Below are 22,720 nucleotides of genomic sequence, written 5' to 3' on the forward strand. Positions count from 1 at the left end.
CCCCTTGAACCTCTTACTGCCTTTGCGTAAGAAATCGGAAAAACAGTTCACTTTTAGACCAGCAGTATTAATAAGGATTGCAAAGGTGTAGGATTCCTACATTCTTCTAACTCTATGAAAAAGACAGCGGAATGAATACTGGAGATCTGTCGCACACCAAATGGTGATTTCGGATACAATACAGTGCATATTTTGACCTGGGAGAATGGTCCATTGAAATCAATGCAGCTTACCTCTGAGTAGATATAAATAGGACAGCATAGTCAAGGAGAGTAGGAAGAAAGTCTTTTTGAAATGATGTAATTTTATTAAAGACATGTATTGTCACAATTATTCAGTTAATGCAGACTAGACTACCATTTGTTGCTTTATGCAGAGTTGCAAAGCCCAGCCCCAGCACACCATTAAGCCTTTACCCACCACCATGTGGCAGTGGCCTCCAGCTACAGCTCAGACTCACCACCAGAGCAGTACTCTGAACAGAACAGATCAAACCAAACCAAAAGAACCACTACCCTGGGCAAACCTTTCCCAAAGCACACATAGGAGTCAGCAGCCCAGGATGAAGATAGCATTGAAGCACCTGCCTCTACTCACCCTAATGTGGAGGGAGAACCTACAATCTGAGCTGGGAAAGAATCACAGAGCTTAAAGTTTTGTGCATGCATGTATGTGCATGTGTAACATCTCCTACATTTGGCATTGCTGTCTCAGGGCCATTTACTACAATTAAACAAATTGGGGAACTATGTGATCCAAGGTGTCTTCAGACAGGGGCATTCTCCAACAGTTGATTTAAGAAGACCTGTAGACAATAATGATTTCCTTACAAAAGAAACTGATCACCGGGAATTGCATATCCCCAAACTACCCCCCTCCCGACACATCTTCCTGGCAAGTGAAAGGCACATAATTTGCAATTAAAGGTGCAATTAAAGGTCACAGAGAGGTGCCACTTGGAAGAGGCCATCTGGGCAGACTGGATAAACACGGCTGCGATCTCTTCAACCAGCCGGCCAGTTCCCAGCGCACTGTGCATCAGCGGCTTCTGTGGGGCGACTCAGTGGTCCTTAAAGTTTGCCTGCCTCTTCTCCACGAAGGCGCTCATCCCTTCTTTCCTGTCGTCCGTGGCGAAGGTGGCGTGGAACAGCCTCTTCTCTGCCTTATTGCCCTCGGCCAGAGTCATCTCAAAGGCCGCGTTCACCGCCTCCTTGGCCATGGCCGCCACCAGCTTGGAGTTCCTGGCGATCTTCTCGCCGCAGCTGACGGCTTCGTCCAGCAGCTTGTCCACGGGGCAGACCCTGCTGACCAGGCCGGCCGCCTTGGCCTCTTGCGCCGAGATGCGCTCGCCGGTGAGGACCATCTCCATGGCCAGGGACTTGCCCACGGCCCGGGTCAGCCTCTGGGTGCCGCCGGCGCCGGGGATGGTACCCAGCAGGATCTCGGGCTGCCCGAACTGCGCCTTCTCGCCGGCGTAGATGATGTCGCACATCATGGCCAGCTCGCAGCCTCCGCCAAGCGCGTAGCCGTTGACCGCGGCGATGACGGGCTTCCTGACCGTGGAGACCCGGTTCCAGTGCGCCAGGAAGTTCCCCGCGTAGCACTCCTGGAAGGTGCGGCCCTGCATCTCCTTGATGTCCGCGCCGGCCGCGAAGGCCTTCTCGCTGCCCGTGATGACCACGGCGCCCACGCCAGGGTCCCGCTCCAGGGCGTCCAGCGCCTCGCTCACCTCGGTCATCAGCCCGTCGCACAGCGCGTTCAGGGCCTGCGGGCGGTTCAGGCGGATCACCGCCACGCTCTGCGCCGAGCCGCGCTTCTCCACCACGATGTACTGGAACTGAGGCCCCGCCGCCGCCGCCAGGAAGCGACGGGGAGGCCGCCGCGCGGCAGCTGCCGAGAGCAAGAGAGGCAGGCGGAGGCGGCGGAGGGCGCAGGCGGCAGCCATGCTGGCAGGGCAAAAGGTAAGGGCACGAGGAGCCGCAGTCAATGTGGTCCTTCGGGAGGATTTCCGGTCCCCGCGCGGCAGACACCCGCCATTGGAGTGGCAAGGTGGAAACGCGCGTGTGAATGGATTTCGGAGGAGGAGGGTGTAGAGGGGAAAAAAGAAAGGTGGGGAGAGGGAGGGCAGGGACAGAAGCTCCCTTTCCTTGCACGGCTTTGAAAGCGTCCCAAGAGCCCCCTCCAGGGTCATCCAGTCACCCCCCGCAATGCAGGAATCTCAGCTAAAATATCTTTGACACTACAGATGACCATCTAGCCTCTGCTCCAAGGAAGGGAAGTCCCCCACCTCGCGAGACAGTCGGTTCCACCGTTTTACGGCCAGAAAGTTCTTCCTGATGTCTAGTCGGAATCTCCTTCCTCTCCTGCTTGCCCCCATGGAACGTTTTAATCGAAGCCGGGAGTGACGGTTGCTGAGCTCTCTTGTTTTCATTCACCTCCCTTTGCGCACGAGCCTCCGGAAATGCCCGACGGCTGAATAGGAAGCGGAAGCGCCGCGTAGCGCTGGGAGGAAGTGTCTCCAGCTGGAGCGGCTCCTCGGATCAGAACCCCAATAACGGGGGGTGGCCGGGCAGGTGAGAGGCTGCTGCGGTGGGTTGTCTCTGGCGGGTCCCTAAGTCCCTGCGCTGAGGGGAGCGCGGAGAGCCGGGCGGGCAGCGGCCGCCGCTGACACAGTCGCCTCCGAGTCCCGCGGGGACTGTATTGGGGCTGACGGCGACCCCCGACCCCCCCCCTCGCAACTGACTCCGAGGAGGGATGTGCGCGCGTGTCTGTGAGTGCGCGCGTGTTTGGGGCGCCTTTAAATGCGCGGCCCAGGCTGGCCTTCCTCTCCTCGGCCTGCGGCTCCGCGGCCCGTCTCTAGCTTCCTTCCCACCATGTTTACTCGGGAAGAAATGCCATTGTTTTTATGTGGGAGGCTGGCCCTTTTACTCGAGAAGAAGTCGGCTGCTTTTGCCGAAAAAACAGAAGGTATTCGCTTTGTCTCTCCCTTTCCCCAACCTCCACCGTCTTGCTCTTAGGGGACCCTGTTTTATCTCTTTCGTTTCTTACCTGGCGAGAGCTAGTGCATTGCTCTCGCAGACTCTCTCCAAGCTCCATTCCTTTTTAACGTTTATTGGAGCAGGGGACTGATGTTGTTGGACTTGGTGGGGAATTGTAGTCCTATGTTCACCAGGCGGTCATCACATTCATTATCCCTGTCACACAGAATCTCTGCTATTAATAGGAATGGTGGCCTGGATTTTCAGTTTCCTTTTGAATAATAGAAGTGAAAACTAGTCAGTGAATTCATTGGGCCAGGACTGAAAAGGGAACGGAAAAGCCCGAAAACCTGTGTAAAACATTTCATATTTAAAACCTGACTCAAGACTTTCAGTGCTTATGCTTTTCTAGTTTCCTGCAGCTAGAGAGACACTTCAACCACATAATTTCTGACAGCCAGGTTCTCTGAATCCCACTATGTAAAGATGTGTTCAGTTTCTCTTTCAGATGTCTAACGCCGTGCAGTTGCTTTTCGGGCTAACAATATAAAACACTGGCGTAATGAAATGTACATCACAATAAATATGTTAGTTTTATAGTACCACAGAATATTGTTCTTTTAAACTTGTTTTTCAGAAGTTGACTGCTGAAGAAATGGCAATTAGCAAAATATTTTTTTGGGGGAGGGGTTATATAAGAAGTCCCAGCTGGAGTCTGTTTATTTATTTTATGGAAGTTATACCCTGCTTGCTTGTAGAAAGCCTCAATTTACTAATTGGCTTCTGCTAACTCTGGGGTTTCTTTAGTCCTTATTTCTCACTGAGAGATTTTATATATGAAAGAGATCATAATCTATATATTTTTTTCCTAAAATAAATTTATATTTATTATTTATTTTTATTTGTTCTTTACTAAATTTCATGTTTATGACAGGTCTTGCCTTGAATTTCTGTATGTTAAATACTTATATTCTCCTGTGTTACCATTTTCTCCTGCAGTTTCACTACATCTGCCTACCAGCCCTGATCCCTTTAATCAGCAAACATCACCATAATGGGGCCTAGGCGGAAAAATGTAAAAGTATGTTCCACAAGCAGGGGAGGACCCATATGTGTTAAAACCGCTGATCTGAAGGACTATATGAACCAACTTTCACATGAAGTGCTTTGTCATATTTTCAGGTGGGTTGGAAGATAATGTTCTGTTTTTGATGTTTCATGTAATTCACTGTAGTACCTGAGGACAAAGATCAGGTTATCTGTTCAATCCTGAAAGTGAAATACGCCTTAAATTTAGCCTTATCAGATTAACCTTCTCCCTGTATAAAGCGGACCAGTTTCTTCAGACTTATTGCTGGTATTTTTTTGGAAATGCTTATGCACATGAGCAATTAGAAATAATAATTTGCAAGATATGTTATGTTGTACCTGTGATTGGTTGATGTAGACCATATATCTTTTTACATTGATTTAGCATTAAGGAGCTGCTTTATGTTTTGTTGCCAGATGAAATTGGTCTTTGCCTTTATATTGTACCTGCTGTTCAGCTGAAAGGGCTCCCAGAGTCACTTACAAATCCATTAAAAAAGATGACAGTCCCTGCCCTCCTCATCCCTTTTTTCTTTGATGTTGTGCCTTTTAGATTATTGCACTTCAGGGCAAGGACAGTCTTATTTTTTAGTGGAACAGTAAGTGACTGGGAGCCTTTTCAGATGAACATGGGAAGGGAAAAAGCAATCTCTGCCTCTAGTTATTAAAGTTAAAGTTCTTCTAATGAGCATCCTATTGGAATGGCTGGTGCTAGGTGACAATTGAGGGAACCTTTTTTTCCACCTACAGGCTATTTTGAGTGGCGAGGGACCTATTAGGATGGTCCATTCTCAGAAACTGATAGATCCAATGGGTTTCTGGATGGCTCTTGGTGATTTTTGATCCTGTGAGCCCTTTCCTGCTTTGTGGAGCTTCTTTGACTCCCTTATATACTCCAGAGCTTACGGCAAGAAAACAAGCTGGGAGATGGCTTGAACGTGAGTGGAGGAAAACTCTGGTCAAATGCAATTGAACACTGGTGAGGGCTCATCATCAAGTTACCTAGTGAAATGAAGGCTGCCTCCATCGCGGAGGGCTTTCTTGATGGTGGTGCCTGCCCTGTAGAACACCCTTCCAACAGATATCAAGGAGACAAGTAACTATATAACCATTAGAAGACATCTGAAGGCAGCCCTGTATGGGGAAGTTTTTTTTAATGTTTAATGCTTTATTCTGTTTTTATATATGTTGGAAACTGCCCAGAGTGCCTGGGGCAACCCAGTCAGATGGGCTGGCACTACTATTTTTTTTAATTTGTCAGGTGGGTCTCAGTTAGACTGACCAAGGAGGAATTTCAAGTCCTAATGTTCAGAATCAGAAGAGCTAGCCCCCTAAATCATGAAAGTTGGATGTAGCAATCACAGGTTTGAAAGTATTGTGAATGAGAGATGCTTGCTATTTGCCTTGCTGTAAGCATAGAGAAATGCTTATAGCTCAGCTGGTTAGAGCGTGGTGCTGATAATGCTAAGGTTGCAGGTTCGATCCCCGTATGGGGCAGCTGCACATTCCTGCATTGCAGGGGGTTGGACTACATGATCCTTAATGTCCTTTCCAGCTCTGTAATTCTATGAGATTTATTTTGACAAATTTAGATATTTTTAGTCTAATAAATAATCCAATTTAATTTTCAGATGAAGTGAACGGTATTAGCCACAGTTGTATTATTTGCGGTCAAACTATGTTGAATTGAGTGCCTTGCCTGTTTGATAGCCATACATTATTTCTGCTTTAATACAATAGTACAGTTTTGATACAATTTTAATACTGTTTTAATACAATAGTGCTTGAATCCATTGCTCAATTTATTATGTGCTATGAGTGTGTGTGGATGTGTACAGCAGCATCCAGATTGTCATTTATTTTGACAGCAGAGGGAAAAAAGAATCAAATCATTTGAGAATTAATCCTATCTTTTCTTCTCCCACTCTCCTTCTGAAGGTATCTTCCCCTGCAGGATATCATGTGCATGGAATGCCTCTCTCGGAAGTTAAAGGAAGCAGTCACTCTATATTTGAGAGTGGTGAAGGTTGTGGATCTCTGCGCAGGCCGCTGGTGGGAATATATGCCCACTGGTGAGTGTTGCTCTTAAGTAGGGTAGTGATGCATTGCAGTATATCTTATGCTTTTAAATTATAGCTGTTACAAGCCATTGTTTTTAAAAAGCATTTCATGGAGTCTAAATTTCTATAGCATTTTTTGCATGCACCATGGCTTTATGGAGTATTTTCTCAGGACCCCTTCCATTGCTAGAAACTGTTTCTATTCATAGGAGTGCATCCTCAAGCCACTCCTTTGATAAGAATTGGAGCAGCAGAAGGACTTTTACCCATCTTCAGTTCACAAGGAGACATGGCAGAAGTCCCTCTGATGCCTTTTTTGTCATTCCCTTTTGTGACTTGCAGGTGCACTCTGATGGACAATATGGCAATATCAGATGTGACCCTTCCTTGTTCTCACTACAACCTTATGCAAGATGATGCTATACCTCCCATTTTGCAGCTGGGGAACTGGGGCCAAGAGTGAGTGACTAGCCCAAGACTATCCATTGAATTTGCTGGACCGAATGATCCCTCTGCCAAAGATTGTTAGATAAAGTTATGGAATTAAAAACTTCTGAAAACCCTACATGTGCATGGACCGAAGTTTGCCTCTGTGGCGGTTCTTATTCCCCCTCCCCATGGTATTACTTAGTGCCTATCTAGAACAGGCATAGGCAAACTCTGGCCCTCCAGATGTTTGGGACTACAATTCATATCATCCCTGACCACTGGTCCTGTTGGCTAGGGATTATGGGAATTGTAGTCCCAAACATCTGGAGGGCTGGAGTTTGCCTATGGCTGTTCTAGAACAAATGTTTTTTTCAAGTGTTTGTGCACCAAGATTTCTAGAACTGAGAGAGTAAAAATGGAGGCCTTCCTCTTTCCTTTGTATAGGTTTCATTTTAAAGGAAATCATAATAGCAGTACAAAATAAGGAGCCACCAATAAAACATGCCAAAAATATAAAAACACAGTATTAAGGGGAGGGGGGAGGTGTAGATTTAGAGCAATATATGTCACATTGTATTCTCCACTGAGGAGGTCAGTAATGGCAGATAAGCTTCTCTTAAATATCTTGTCTATTATTACCAATCTTCTGCCTTACGCACCTGTGTGATTTGGTGTGTTTTTAGTTGAGCATTTGGTTCAAGAAGGGCAACAGTGAGCCACAGGAGGCTCGGCCATGTCCCATGTGAACTTTGTGTATAGCCTAAAATGTGCACTGAGTCCTCTTTCTGTTGGACAAATCAGTGAAGAGTTTCTTGAAAACAGAAAATTTGAAACCACTGACTTGACAATGGAAAATACAAAAGAAGACATGTTTTCTGCATGTCAAAATACTGTGTAGTTGCTATGATATCTCTCAAAAGCCATTCCTTACATGATTTATATAATTAATAGAGGACCCTTCATTTCCTGTTCTAAACCTGCTGATGGTGAAATATAATATAATATATATAATATAATATAATAATATAATAATTTATTATTTATACCCTGCCCATCTGGCTGGGTTTCCCCAGCCACTGTAGCTTACACACATCCCCCCCAAATGATTGTAAAGTACAATTAGTATTTAAAATGCCTAATAAAAATTTTAGTTGCTGTTTTCTTGGATGCACATAGAAACAAGAGGAAGATCATCTTGAGCCAGGAAGGTTGGGGACAGTTATAATAGTCCAAAGCAAGAAAATATGGTACCCATCTTTAAAAGGGGAAATGAAAATGGCTGAAAGAATGAAGGGACAGGTGGCCTTGGTTAGCAGGAAAAATGAGTCAAACAGTGTATTATGAGTACATGTGCAGTAACATAATGTGTTCAATTACAAAATGGAGAGGTGGGGAAGCCAACATATGTTTGTGCCAAAAGGATTGTCAAAAAAAGAATTGACATAACTTAGTCAAAGCATTTTAGTCCCCTCTTATTCTGCAAATTAAGCATCTTCAGCTTAAATCCACAGTGGGGGAAATGCATAACTTTAGCTGGATCATGTCCAAATTAGATTCCACCTTTTTGAGTACTCTTATTTCTGTCAAAACTTGACTAATCAACCATACTCTCTTCTTGTATGTACTCAAATTTTTGTTGCTGTCTAAGCAGTGGAGTACTTTTGTAGTTCTCTAGCCTTGCCTTTGAGCTCTAGAATTTGAGTTCTAGAATAACAAAATTAAGTATATGGTTCCTCTTTTTTGCGTTCGTCCAAAGCATGGGTGGTGATGCATGCGGGGTAAAATAAAACAAAGAAGGCAACACAAATCCTTGCTCTGTCATTATATGTGGGTTGTAAACTGCACCATCCGTCTTCCTTGCACATCTATACTTCTCTTCTTCCTCAGAGATAAAATATATGTCATCTTCTCAGGATTCACAGATTCCAGCTTCCTGACATTGCTGAAGAAAATGCCAGATATTGAGCAGCTATATGGGCTTCACCCCAGGCACCTGGACAGGCGCAGAGTTCGTGGTTATGAAGCTTTCAGCATTCCAGGAGTTCTAGAAGCCCTGCAAGCTTGCCCGAATCTACTAGTAGGTGTTGTATATCCAAAATATAAATATACATATTCATATGGCAGTTGTGATCCTTGATCATATTTGTGGGGTGTGAGGAGATGGATATGGTTGTTCAAAACAGCAGATGGTGCTGTATCTCATGGATTTTGTTCAGTTCCATTCACTTATATCTATTTATCATATTATTAGCTACAGCAAATGAATTTTAGATTCAGCTATTACTCAGCTGCGCTTTTAATTAAATCTTGAATTCTCTCCTTAAAATCCAACTGTTGCAAACAGATGGGCCAGAAATTATGTGACTGGAAAATAGTGTACAAATAGCTATTCATATGTCTGTGAATCTACACCATTTAATCACTTATTTTTGTTTGCACGATATGTGGATTATATGCAGAACGAAGGGTGGGCCGGGAAGGTCCAAAAACTGATTACAGGTGACAGAGCTTCAGAATTGTCATGTTAAAAAGGTTTACCTTTCATCTATGAGACCTATGCATATTCTACTACATTAAAAAAAAATCAGATTCTCTTGCCTTCTGCAGCAGCTACTGATTTTGACATTGGAAATCAAGGTCTGTTTTCCATTGTGTAATTCCACCTATATAAAACTTTTGAAGTCTTTTCTTTGAGGGATTTATCTGAACTTCAATACTTAGGCTTCAAAAAAAGTTGAAGTATTCCTTCGAACCTTTTGTGAAGTTTTGAAATACTTAATCTAATTGAATTAATTTCTTTCTGTTTTTATAGCACTGAATTTGTAAACTTAATTTATGTTAAGATATTTTAGTTGCATGTTTTTATTGTTAGTTTCCTGGGATTTATGGAAAGGTAGGTGTATCAATCAGTAGCAAGTAAAAGTAAACTTTAGAATTTTAGATCTATTACAGTGTAAGCTAGGCATGAGTTATTACAACATCATAACTAAGAAATGCATGTGTCAATTGAGTTCATTTTTTTACTGCTGCTTACATGAATTGAAAGAGCTCAAATGTTGAAGATTATTCTTACTACTAATTGTTACTTGAGAGAGAGTGTGTGTGTGTGTGCGCGCGAGAGTGCTTATGCTAATGATTGAGATTTCCCATCATTCTATACTGGGTTTTTTGGGTTTTTTTGCTTTAGGGAGTTGAAACTTCCCACTTGGAACTGGTAGAAGCCATTTGGACATACATGCCACAAGTTCACATCCTTGGAAAGTTTCGAAATCGCAATGGTGCCTTCCCAATTCCAGCTGAAAATAAACTAAAAATACCAATAGGAGCTAAAATTCAGACTTTGCACTTAGTAGGTAAGCATTGTAGTGAAATACTTCCAGTGGATACATCATGACTGAAAAGCTGTGAAATCAGAAAGTGCAGTTATTTCACTTCATTGTGCTGAATTCTCAGCTTGAACACTGTTTCATTTGCAGACTAAAGTACTAGTCTGCAAGTATTGCTTGCACACACCCCTACAAAAATTAAGCCTTTAAGTGTTTGTCCTTGAAGTGTCTGTTTTTTGGACCTGACGTACTGCTTTGTTTCTTGTATTTTAGGAGTTAATGTACCTGACATTCCTTGCATCCCAATGCTGAGGCACCTGTACCTGAAGTGGGTGAGGCTCACCAAACCACAGCCTTTTAAAGATTTCCTTTGCATCAGCTTACGCACTTTTGTCATGAGAAATTGTGCAGGTAAAAGAGCATAAGGTCCCTTTCTCGAATTTATATTGGGAGGGGAGGGTATGCTTCTCATTTACTAACAGTGAATGTGGATCTGTGTTCAAAGTAAGTTTGAATAAGGAAATAGCAAATAACTTGCTTAACAACCAAATGACCATTTGGTCAGTTTAACGTTGTGAGAGTCTTTGCTGGCAATTTTATCTAATATGTTTTCCAGATGTGTTATTGCTTTCAACATGGAACTTCCTATAGTACTTCTGTTGCAATACAGAACTATAGCTCTGTAAATCTGTTCATATGGGCATTTTCTGCTTTTTCTTTTCAGTACTAGTAAGCAAACCATTTCCCCACTTGAGTACAATGTTTGAAAAGTCATCTATGAGCATTATAATGATGTTGCTGCTGTACATAAAAATGCCTACCTAGCCATTTACCAGTGAATGCTGACTGCTAGAATATTTCTATCTTTTGTAGGACCCACAAACTCGTTGAAGTATGTCCCCTTGGTCACAGGATTGGCTTCTGCCCGAAATCTGGAACATCTAGAATTAGTTCGAGTTCCCTTCCTCGGGGGTCTTATTCAGCATGTTGTAGAAGACAGCTGGAGATCTGGTATGCAGTCTCTTCCTTGGAATACAAAATTTATTCTTTGAAACCAACTACTGACAGTAGTTACTTTTCTAAGACTTTGTGGTGATGTTGTGTGAAAGCAAGTGAAGGTAATAGGTAAATTTAGATCTTTCTCTTTAAAGTTTAAACCAATAATTGGATTTCGCTCATGGTCCCACCATGCTGTAGGTTATGCTAGCACTAGCTTGTTCACAAACACACCATTTTCTGTGAACCAGAGCCTCCATTGATATTCAGCTAGATTCTTCTCATGCAATCTATCCATTGTGAAAAGAAGCATTGTGGGTGTCAAATGTCTGTTGTATTTGAAAGTGCTGTAACAGGGATTTATTGTTGAGATATTAAGCATGCTAGAAAAGGCAGTGGGGAAGTCTTTCTTCACACCAGTGAATGGCCTGTGGAGGTTGCAGACAACACATTTGCTGCCATTTAATTAATTGCTGTTGGAAGAAAAATTATATACTTGCCAACATTTGAGAATTGGTGTCCTTTTTTATTCCATGTATACAGCTCAGAAATATACTAACAGCTGCTTCCCAATCTGTGCATCCATGAATAAAAAGAGACACATCATTCCATTCAGATATTGCAGAGCACACAGGGTTTTGGTTTTTTTTTTTTTTTTTTTTTTGATACTGACTTGTATCTAGCTAAGTCATACTCAGTGTAACCCCACTGAAATCAATGGATTTAAGTTATTCAGGTCCAGCTATTTCAGCTGGTCTATTGTGAGTGTGTTGTAATTGGGTACAAGCATTGAGATTGATGTATGCTCAATAAATAGTAATGTGTTGCAGCAAATTTAAGTTTCTTTCTTTAGTCAGGCTATCCTTTATAGACAAGGATTGGTGGAGCCTATATTGAGATGAAACTGTAGTTTTTTGCGTTTGTTTCTCCACACACTGTGCAGATAATTATTCCTGGAAGGCTTAGTATTGATACTCAAATATAGTGAACCCCTCTTATCTATCAACAGGGGGCTTTAGAAATTTGCACACTATAGTTCTGGGAGCCTGCAAGAATGCTCTGGAAGTGGACCTTGGCTACCTCATCATAACTGCTGCACGAAGGTACTTGAGTCATTTCAGCAGTCTTTCTCATTTTAATTTTATTTGCCAGTGAGTCACCATTATGTTTATCCACGAAAGTCATATTAATAGACCTTTGCATACTGATGTTAGTGAATTCTGTGCACTGCTTTCAATTCTGCAATACCTTATTTTTCATCATAGCATATTTAAAAAAAATCCTCACAATATTGCACTGGCTGCCCATTTGTTGATGAGCCAAATTCAAGGTGCTAATAATGACTTATAAAGCCGTAAGCAATTTGGGATCTAAATATTTGAAGGTGTGTCTCCTTCCACATCAACTTGCCCGTGTGCTTGGATCAGCTAAGGAGGCTGTTTTGGTTGCTCTGCAGCTAATGGAAATCTGTTGTGCAACAACCAAGGGAAGGGCCTTCTCTGCCATGATGCCTTAAGTATGGAATGCCCTCCTCTTAGACCTGTGACTGACAACTGGCCCTTATGAGTTTTCAGTGCTAGCTATGGATCCATTGATTTGATCAGGATTTTATTAAGATATTAATTTTTGTCAGGGATGTGGTATTGGGGTTGCTTTTGCTGCTATTTTATCTGCTCCTTGCTTTTTTAAAAAAAATATTGACAATTGTGGTTTTAAGCCTATTTTATGGTATACAGACTAGATTGCTCTCACAGTGAAGGGCATATTCTTCTTGCAAGTTACAAACAATAGAAGTATTGTCTTATATGTGAATGTGCATATTCTGTGCCAGGAAATATTTGTTAGTCTACGCTTTTCTCATTTTGTTTCTTCTCTTTTCAGGTTGCACGAAGTACGAATCCAGCCTTCCCTAACCAAAGATGGAGTATTCTCTGCACTAAAAATGGCAGAATTGGAGTTTCCACAATTTGAAACACTACATCTTGGATACGTTGATGAGTTTTTGCTGCAGTGTATGAAATCCTTCAATTTTCCTTTGGGTTATCTATCAGATGTTAGGGTAGATCTGGATGTTATCTGCCTAGATCGGGGATGAGCTAACCTTTCACCTTCCAGATGTGAGTTGTAGTCCAACAGCATCATATCTGATTATTGGCCATGCTGACTAGGACAGATGGGAGGCCAATAAATCTGGAGGGCCACAGGTTCCCATCCCTGGTCTATATGCTTCTAATCTTAGAGAGGCCAGCGGCTGTATGCTACATCTTTGTGTAATGCATGAGCAGCCTCTAGTTCCCTGCTGATGCTTTTCCATGATGACACCTGCGAATGTCTTACACAGGGAACCTTGACTAAAATAGCTTGTGCTAATATGGACATGTGGGCATTGGATTTTGTGGTGCCATCTGTTGGTGGTATGGAAACAATCTACATTCTTCAGAATTCCCATGTGGTGTGGAGTCAGTAGTGCATGAAAATGCTACGATAGTGACGTGCACTATTTCAAGCCCAAATTGGAAGGCAGCTCTTTTTCCAGCCAGCAATTGCTATCCCTTCCTTCTTTTCTTTCTGCCTATTGCATATGAACTGTCCCTCTTCCCAGAAGAGAACAGCATGTGTTGGCATTTCCCCAGCTATAGAAATACAGGGGAGGATTGTGGCTCCTGCCTCAGGGCTGCTGCTCTTTCTGATTTGCCAGGAGATGGACAAACATTTTGACCAGTGCTAGTCTAGGGACTGGCACAAGCAAGACTTCAGGAGCAGGAAGGGACGTGTATTTGCCACTTGCCTGCTCACTTGACATTCATCCCATGCAAGCAGCAAATGTAAATATCCTAAGTCTCTGGAGATGTTTTATATTGATAGATGTGATGGGAAGTCGGTTGGAATGTCATTATTACTTCATACCTGCTCCCTTGCATACCCAGCCCTGTGATTTGTACCCTTATGGGGGGGCACAACTAGACATCCTGATTCCTTATAAAGCAAGGGGCAGGGAGATTGCATTGGCAGTTCTGATGGATGAGGTTTTTAGTTTAAAACAAGTGAAAGGCAATATAAAGACTATCTCTTATAGACCAATGATGGGTGAATTTGCAACCTTTTGAAGCACTTTGATTTTTAAAGGCTTCACTTTATCTGCTTTACTGTTCCCATTGTTTGGGTCCAGCAGGTAAACTCAAGCACTCATTCAGTGCCCAGACTGAATTGCTGTAGAGAATTATGGAAAGAGCAAGTTGCTATTTTTTTCTGTTCTCTTTCCCCTGACCCCAGGTAAAATGATTAATGCGGACCTCGTGAAATATGGCTTGGCTGACGTGGTTGAAAATCCAGGCATCATCACAGACATTGGAATGAAAGCAGTGAATGAAGTGTTCTCTTCCATTAAATACCTTGTTATATACAACTGTCCTCATCTGCACAATCCAAGCAGTTGGATCACAGGTAATGTGTGCACAAGAATACATCTGGTTAAGGAGTTAAAGCACTTTAGCAAACAAAATGCAGCCCCTACTTAATTAAATTGACCACTGTTAGTGATTATTACACTTTTCTGATAGACACCTTTAAGTTTCAGTATGACTTCAGAGTTTAAGCAGGTGGCAACCAGAGATGGAGCCTTAACTGTGTTACCCTAACTCTGCACACCCTTTCCTGAGATATTTTGTTTGACACCATCTCTCTTGGCTTTTGATGAAAATGTATTTATTTATTTTTGAGATTTTGGTAAGCCAATTTGAATATTCTTTCAGAGATTTGCTGCCAACAGCAGCAAAGGCAGAGGAGGAATGAGCAGCCTGAAAGGAGCCCTTTTGGGCTGCTCGTTCCTCCTCCTCCGCTGCCAACAGCAGCAAAGGTGGAGGAGGAAGGAACGAGCAGCCCGAATGGGATCCTTTTGGGCTGCTCGTTCCCTCCGCCACCGCCTCTGCTGCTCGCAGGAGCAGGCATAGGAGCCGCGGTTGGGAGAGGCACAGCGCAGTGTAGCACCTCTCCCAAACGCGGCTCCTGTGCCTGCCCTTGTGAGAGGTGGGCGGCGGTGGCGGGACCAGCGGCAAGAAAGAGCTTTCGGGCCGCTTGTGCCACCGCTGCCTCACTCGAGTATAAGCCAAGGGCGGCTTTTTCAGCATGAAAAATGTGCTGAAAAAGTCGGCTTATACTCGAGTGTATGTAGTATATCACTGTTATTTTTTTTGTAGATATCTCTTGAACATATCCCATTCTTCCACCTTTTATTGGCTGCATACTAGATGTCTTGATCTTGTTTTGGTGATGATGATTTGATAAATTGTATTGGGGTGTGTTGAGGTAAAAAGGCAAAGTGCCACCCATTATAAAGAAATCCATACTTCCTGGGTATTCTAATACTTTCACATGCTATGGGGGTTCTCCATCTACTCCACCTACAAGCCACCAGGAATTGTGTACCCTGAAACTTTTGAGATCCCTAGAAGTAATCAATAGAAGGGGGAATGCCACTTTGCTATTGACTAAAATTTCAAGTTTAGCCAGCAGATTTTAATGGGTGGGATCCATTAAAGTTTATTTTGTTCATAGAGTGAAAGTTGGGCTCATAAAGGAGACCTTTCATGAACAGAAGCTCCTACCAGAATGATTCCTCCCATTAAAACCTACTGATTAAATGAAATCTTGGACAGTCAACAAAATTATTTCCTTTCCCTATTTTATTTCCCTTCTAAGAGCTAATTGACTGTGTGCTACACAACTCCAGTCTCTAAGAAATGGAGTTCAGTTCTTGTTTTTCCAAAATTAAGAGAATACATTTTCAATTAGGAAACTAAATTCTTTTGGGCCATAGTGACAGTTTCTGTTCTGTCTTAGCAACCAACTGCAAAAGGCTAGATTTTATTAGTCACTTGTTTTTTGCCATTCTGAGTAGGCAAAGGACCTCAGTTAAGAGTGGATGCATCAGAATAACCAGGAAATATACCTTTTTTAGAATGGTGGCGATTCTAAATTGAAACTTTAAGTGGGGAATAGTTAAGCAGATTTTAGGTAAGAAATCTGTTAATTAAGTTCATTTATTTCTCTCACTCTCCCCACCCTGCAATAGATCATTCAAGATGGACTCGGCTGTTTGATCTCACCTTGGTGAGATGCCATGCAATAAAACTAGACTCATTTAGTCAGTTTATTGAGTTACTGCCAAGCCTGGAGTTTATCTCTCTGGACCAGATGTTCCGGGAACCTCCCAAGGTATGGTGTTTGGGTTTTTTAAAGTCTACTTTGCTGTGTGCTTCAAATGTCTTTAGGGTATGTGAAATATACTCGACTTTTGGTAGGTATTTTTTAAACTTCTAATTAAAAAGTACTTCAGGTAACTGTTTTTAAACATTCAAACAATGGTTCAGTGACCATATTAGGAAAGCAGTAACATGAAAATGAAAACAAGTTCAGTATTGCAAATTATAGTAGTATAATTACTACTATAATTCCTATTTACAGTAAATAAAAAATTCCTTCCAGTAGCACCTTAAAGACCAACTAAGTTAGTTCTTGGTATGAGCTTTCGTGTGCATGCACACTTCTTCAGATACCTATTTACACTGTAATTAGTATAAATACTGCAAATTATAATAAGCAAGAAGCTTGTTACAAGAATGCCTGAATTACGTCTACATCGCTGCAACGATCTCATTTTGCTGGAATTCTTGCAGATCTTTATATTTCGCATTCCCCCTTTCTTTTCATTTGGTTTAATTTCATGCTTAAGAAAATTAGATTTGTTAGGTAATGGAATCTTTTACTTTGCCCAAGATTGAACAATACAGGATGACTATCAAAATCCAGAGAGCCATGACTAGTTTGCATATTTCACTACATGTATTCTGTAGCAATGTATCACACTTCTGTGAATCTGTCTGCCTTGATGGAGAGGGATTATGTAAAAGCTGAGACAGGCTGAAATAATAGCATATGTTTGGAAAGCCTACAGCCTCTCACCCAGGAAAGAGCACCCCCCCACACACACACCTGTCCCTTCCTCCCTAGGGACTGCATATGGTACAACATTGCTGTCTTCTACTTTAGAAAGACAGCTGTACCTCTGTATCATCAGAAGCTGCTATTCCAGTTCCTACCCTTATCCTCAGGCTTGCTTCCTTGCTTAGCAACCAATTTGCACCAGACTAGGGAAAGATTCAGATACTTCTCTGCTTGTCATGGTGAGAAATCAAGGGTTAAAAATAAATGTGAGAACCTGCACAAGCGACGCTGACACAAAACCCCATACATATGTGAAGTAAAATAGAAACATCGCCACCCAATCCCACCCCCACTCACCACTCCCCCTCTACCTCTTTCCCCCTTTTCTTCCTAATGTAACACTAATGTCTCAGCAAATGAAACTGATCTATAGAAAATGTAACTTGAAAAAGAGACATTGCACATACTTTTGTAAACCAAGAAATCTTTAATAAAAATACATTTAAAAAAGCAAACATAAAATAAAATAAATGTGAGCAGTGACGAGTGCGGCTTTTGTCTTGAAACATAAATGAAGAAATATAAATGAGCAACAGCAAGGGATTTGGAGAAGTAGAGTGAGAGATGAAGGCCCCAAAGGGCAGAGAAGGAGAGGAAGCAGAAGGCAAGGCAGAGCCAACCACAGAGGAAAGTTATAGCCATCACTCATGAAATTTTATTCACTTGCTATGCAGTCATGTGTATGTTTGCTCAGAAGTAAATCCCACTACATTAATGTTGCTTACTGTTCAGTAAGTAGGGTTGCATCCTTGGCTACAAACCAACTTCATACCCCCTCTTACATTTTCCCACAATTATGTATTCGCCTCCATAAATAGAATAAATTTACACAATAGATTTCTGCAAAAGCATGTTGTACTTCCTTGTCTTAATAGTGTGATGACTCACAACACCTTCCTAATGTTACCTGTAGTGTTCTGTCTCTTCATATTAAACCAACTGGTAACCAGAAAGGTAGCGTTGTATAGCTCACAGCATCATGATTGACTTGTACATCACAACCTTATTGGTTTGGCTCGTGGGAAGTGTTCACTTGTCTCAGGGCAGGAGGTTTGAAATGGCCGTGCAGAGGCTAGGAGCAGTTGGCAACATGGAATTGCTTGCTTCAAATCTCTTTGTTTAAGAAGCAGTACACTGTGGTGTATGTATCATGGAAGATATCGCTGATTTCAAACTGTGTTTTGTTTTGGAGCCTCTTGCCAATTGCTGTCAACAGTTTTTACTGCATTTCAGGGTTGTGCTCGTGTAGGTCTTAGTGCAGGCACTGGGATTGGTGTGTCCTCTGCTTTGGTCAGCAATCAGAACTCCAACAATGAAAACGACAACAATAATAATCACCAGAACAATAATGCCAATATACACCATAACAACCACCAGCAACCAAATGACCAGAACGAGGAGAACGAGATGCGACAGGAGGAGCAGGTGGAAGAACAGCAGATTGCAGCAGAAGGTAAATGCAGGAAACAGTTTTATTTGTTTGTTTTTAGTACTGAACCAATAAATTGGTCGGCATCCATCTGTCTTGGGAGATAATGGAAGAGGGCGCCTTTGGGGGTGAAGTCAAACCATTGGAGAGTTACAGCGCCTGCTGTGGCTGCAGAGAGTCATGTTTTCTTTCAGATGAAGGCATCTGCTTGTGCTGATGCAAGTGTACTATGGCGTTTCTTCTTTCTGCACTGCTCCCAGCAGTCATTTCCCCTCTGGTCACTGCTGTGGATACCTGACCTGACTGTCTCCAGGCGCTGTGGACTATTATTGCTTTATTGACCAATAAAGCACACATTAACATCTCCAATTGATATTCCAGCTATCAATGTTCACAATTATATTTCCTAAGCTTCTGAGCAACGCCTAACACTTCCATTGCCATAAAATGCTGTAAAGCTATTCATTTTGATTTGGCATTAATAACACTTTTATCATTTCTCGTCAATACATAATGTTGCCACAGCAGGAGGACTTAAAACCAGTTAATGGTATTTTCTTCCTATTTAACAGCTCTAAAGTGACTTAATGCTCCTGGCATAACAACCACCATAAATATTATACAGTTAAATTAGTAGTTTCAGTTTTCATTCATCAGTTTAAATTCACTTTCTTCTTTTGGCATGAAGGCCCCCATTTTCTCTCTGAGAATGATTTCTGTAAAGGCCAGAGTCCTCATCGAAAGCTACAATATAGAAATGGATCTAAATGCCTTTCAGATTAGTGGAGATCTGCCTTGTTAAGTTTCCCGGGCAAAGACAGATGCTCCTCCATAGTTGCAGTGCTTTGGAGCCTTCCTAAGATTGTCATGCAATTATGTGTGACTAGCTTCTGCCTCCTTAATAAAGAGTGGTGTCTCCATCCTCCTTATCTCAGTCATTCTTATCTCTCTTTGCAGCACTGAATGAAATGGAGGAGGTAGCACAGGAAGATGGAGTGGCTATGGCAGAGAGCCGCAGTGAAGCCTCTGCAACTAATCAGGCACTTCTTCCCATGGAAGTTGATGAAGAACAAGCAGGTAACTTGTCAGGATCTCTCCCATCCACTTGCAGGCTTCATTGACTTACTACAAAAAAAATGTATGTTTGTTTGTTTGTTGCTTAGAGATATCAATATCATTTATTCTAGAATTAATAATGCAAACTATTTAAGAACTGTAAAGTCAGTGAACTTGAGTAATTCTATAGCCTAAAATTAACCACAGTATTTAGCGTTTATAGTCATTTCTCAGATGCAAAAAGAGTTTTGTATACATCATCTCAGAAATCTTGAGCACACTTCCGCTAGGTAAGCCACTATTATTACCTCCATATCGCAGATATATGGGCCAATAGTGATTTACCTAAGGTCAAATAATCAAGGCAAGATTTGAACTATGGATTTGCAAGCTCCAACTAGCTGTACTCTGACTGCCAAGACATCCTCTGTTGATTGTTAAGTTTGCAATGCAGGTGACTGGGGTTCTTGCATTATACAGTTATACTTTTGTGTAATTAATAACCTGTGAGGTGTTTAAGATGATCATATGCTGTATCTTGAGTTGCCTTGATTGCATGTGGTCTCATGGCCAGTGTTCCTCTCTTTGCAACCTTTTAATAGCGTCATAGAGAGTGGAGCCCCCAATAGGAGAAGCTGAATTGGTATTAGCAAATTGTACTAATCACCCAAGCAGCTTGTTCTCAATCACTTGTTTTACAGCACATTAGATATCTTTGTACACAGGATCAAAGTCGACTTGATGTGGGAGACTTGCGGCATGTCTCCAAACAGTTTCTGTTTTCAACTCATGCATTGAATTGGGGCGGGGGGAGCGGCTCATTCTCTTCCATCTAGGCTGTTTACTGAATCAGAATTGCACCTCCACCATGTCAGTAGCTGTTTTTCCTTCAGGGCCAAACTGATGATGACCTAGTATGGTTTCCCCTGCAGGGGGAAGAGTAGCCAGGAGGGGGCAGGGTTTTGATCACAGTAATATCCTGTGAATAAAGTGTTAAGCAGTGCTTCCCGTGCTCCAGTCTGATTTGGAGCTCTTCACAGATGTGTTAAAGTCAAACCAAGAATAGTTGTGAAACAGTTTGTATGCTTCCATGCTGCCTCTGCTTTAGAGACTAGTCTAGAGACTAGAAAGTCTCTAGGATGTTGCGTGGTTAATTTCTTGTTTTTAAAAAAGTTCCATTTGCAGTGTGCATTCTAATCATATGCAGCTATATATTTGCTAGGTAGGAAAATATCAGTTTGATCCCACAGTAGGCCATGGGCTTACTTCCACCCAGTGCTTCTCTGTTCGGTAAATGCTAAGGGGATATAAATGAGATTAGGTACCTCATTTGTTTGCCATTCTCTTACAAATTCATCCTTACTTTAATTCGCTAACCTGCTTTTTCTCAAGAAGTTGGAGATGGTTCCATTTTGCTGCCCAATATCAACAGTGCGGAAATTAGTATCACCAGCTTCAGAGCTACCTCTTCATACATCACCACACTGTCAATATTTCCCAGATCTATTTCCAGTTTAGGGAATAAGAAATTCTAAAACTGAGCTCTTGCCGTCATCCTGATGTTTGTACAGCTAGATAAAATTCAGCATTTGAGCACACAGTTGTGTGCGTGCTTCAAATTGTTTCAGTTTTGATTCTGGCTGTGTCCAGATCCTTCTCCTTTGCTTCATTTTGTTACATATAATTTCTTCTCAGTTTCTTCCTTTGATCTACAAAATGCCCCTCCCCGCACTTCTTGAGGGCCCTGTGCTGTACAGAGATCCCTGTACACATGTGGCGCCTTAACCAAGGAGAGGTGATTGTTTTTCACCCTTAGAGAAGTCTTGAAGCCCACCTCTAATTGTAAACATATTTGCTACTGTGAGATACCTTGTGGCTTTAATTTTTCTTTGCTTTTTCCATGTGCAAGAAACAATAAGCACGTAGGGCAATAGCCAACATTGAATGGCCCTTCTGCCGCCCACACATACAAATATTCATCTGCTCCTGAGGGTCTTCTAACTTTCTGGAGCATATTTAGAGGGGGAGTGTAGAAGGATTGCAGGGGGCAGGGAATTTTTTTGTCAATTGTGTCAATTTGGCTGGCGGATGTACTGTTGGATTTCATCCCTAATCTCAGTACAGTGCCTGCAATTTATAAAGCACATTGTGCTTTCTAATTGCAGTGTAGATTGGTGGATTGTGAGGTGGGCTGATCAAATTGGTGGGGAAGGGGCTAATAAAGTAAGAGGAGAAGATCACAGCGTAACACTAAGAATAACTCCAGATCCAAACACAATGGAGTACATGTTGTGTTTTGTTCGTTCTTTTCTACTTTGTTGTGCGTTGTTGGTGTTTGAGGGGAACTGTGAAGCGAGACCTAGCCAGGTGTATGAGTGCAGAAGGTCCTTAGCTATGCCAACTAACCATGTAAAAACCAACTACTTTGTATGCATGTTTCAAAGGAGTAAGTTGCTCAGTCAGGTGAATTAAAGCACCCTGATCTCTGGAAAGCATGCTAGTTTGTTGCTGAACTTTCTCTTCTTTTCCAGGGCCCAGTGGCCTTCAGCCAAATGTAAAGCTAGCACCTATTACTGTCCACGATTCAGACAGTGAAGATGAGGATGAGACTACAGCCACCTCAAGATCCTGTATTACAAATAGCATTGCACAAAATTACTCAGATGGAGAGGAGAGAGTCAGAGATTCAGTGGAAATCCGGGAGCCCTCAGGTGAGAATTTTTGCTTCTTCATAAATGTCGTAAAAATATTCCTTGTTATGTTACAAAGCACAAAATGCAGAAACAAGTTTTCTGTGGAATGTGGTTCACAGTGGTTGTGGTCCAACTTTAGAAAGATAGATAGATTTCCCTCATGTCCATTTCTGTTGTTCTTTCCATATTTCTGCAGATCAGCTGCAAGAGTGATGCCTTCTTACATGACAGTGGTGGTGTAGTTGCCCCCCAAACCACTTGTGTGAGGTAGCTCTGTTGTAACTGAAATAGGCTACTTGGTGTTCATAGTCCCTTTGTTCACAGTTATTGGGTGGTTTCCATCAAGTGGGTTGCAGTTCAATTTGTATTTCCAAATTGTACAACAGTTTGATTCTGGTTTGTGTTCTGTGGATGGACTATACCGCAGTCCCCCAAGTTCATACATAATGAGGAATTGAATTCTAAAGTGAATTGCAATCCTTTTTGCATGTAGGCCCATTCAGAATTGACTGAACGACTTCAAAGGCTTTGGATGAAAACTTCCACATGCTTTGCTAAGATTCGACAGGCTAAGCATCTGTAATGTATTTCTCTAGCAGATTCCTGAGGGATTTGATCCCAGTTACCTTTATTTCTTCACGGCTTGTGTCTTTCTTGCACA

The 22,720-nt window shown here is 42.1% G+C and overlaps 2 protein-coding genes across 4 annotated transcripts in view; one reads left to right on the plus strand and one right to left on the minus strand.

Moving 5' to 3' along the window:
* Nucleotides 1-284: 284 nt before the first annotated feature.
* ECHS1 (enoyl-CoA hydratase, short chain 1) lies at nucleotides 285-2,191 on the minus strand (the record flags this gene model as incomplete). The annotated part of the gene is made up of 1 exon (XM_082213081.1): nucleotides 285-2,191. One exon carries the CDS (start codon nucleotides 2,189-2,191, stop codon nucleotides 1,061-1,063), a length of 1,131 nt encoding a protein of 376 aa, XP_082069207.1. The 3' UTR covers nucleotides 285-1,060.
* Nucleotides 2,192-2,439: 248 nt separating this feature from the next.
* Nucleotides 2,440-22,720, plus strand: part of FBXO38 (F-box protein 38) — a 35,911-nt gene continuing 15,630 nt past the window's right edge. The window contains exons 1-14 of one of the 3 annotated variants that reach the window (XM_082213006.1): nucleotides 2,440-2,573; nucleotides 3,978-4,160; nucleotides 6,006-6,139; nucleotides 8,470-8,633; nucleotides 9,744-9,909; nucleotides 10,156-10,293; nucleotides 10,756-10,893; nucleotides 11,888-11,981; nucleotides 12,760-12,890; nucleotides 14,152-14,322; nucleotides 15,950-16,092; nucleotides 18,115-18,334; nucleotides 19,268-19,387; nucleotides 21,898-22,077. In XM_082213006.1, coding sequence (XP_082069132.1) covers nucleotides 4,033-4,160; nucleotides 6,006-6,139; nucleotides 8,470-8,633; nucleotides 9,744-9,909; nucleotides 10,156-10,293; nucleotides 10,756-10,893; nucleotides 11,888-11,981; nucleotides 12,760-12,890; nucleotides 14,152-14,322; nucleotides 15,950-16,092; nucleotides 18,115-18,334; nucleotides 19,268-19,387; nucleotides 21,898-22,077 — 1,927 coding nt within the window. In that variant the 5' untranslated portion in view covers nucleotides 2,440-2,573; nucleotides 3,978-4,032. Of the gene's footprint in view, nucleotides 2,574-2,594; nucleotides 2,968-3,977; nucleotides 4,161-6,003; nucleotides 6,140-6,469; nucleotides 6,587-8,469; nucleotides 8,634-9,743; nucleotides 9,910-10,155; nucleotides 10,294-10,755; nucleotides 10,894-11,887; nucleotides 11,982-12,759; nucleotides 12,891-14,151; nucleotides 14,323-15,949; nucleotides 16,093-18,114; nucleotides 18,335-19,267; nucleotides 19,388-21,897; nucleotides 22,078-22,720 lie in introns of those variants that run through there. The other 2 variants (XM_082213007.1, XM_082213008.1) reach the window with 2 other exon arrangements.

The sequence above is a fragment of the Podarcis vaucheri genome, assembly GCF_965113315.1.
Source record: "Podarcis vaucheri genome assembly, chromosome: 2".
NCBI classification, from domain to species: Eukaryota; Metazoa; Chordata; class Lepidosauria; order Squamata; family Lacertidae; genus Podarcis; species Podarcis vaucheri.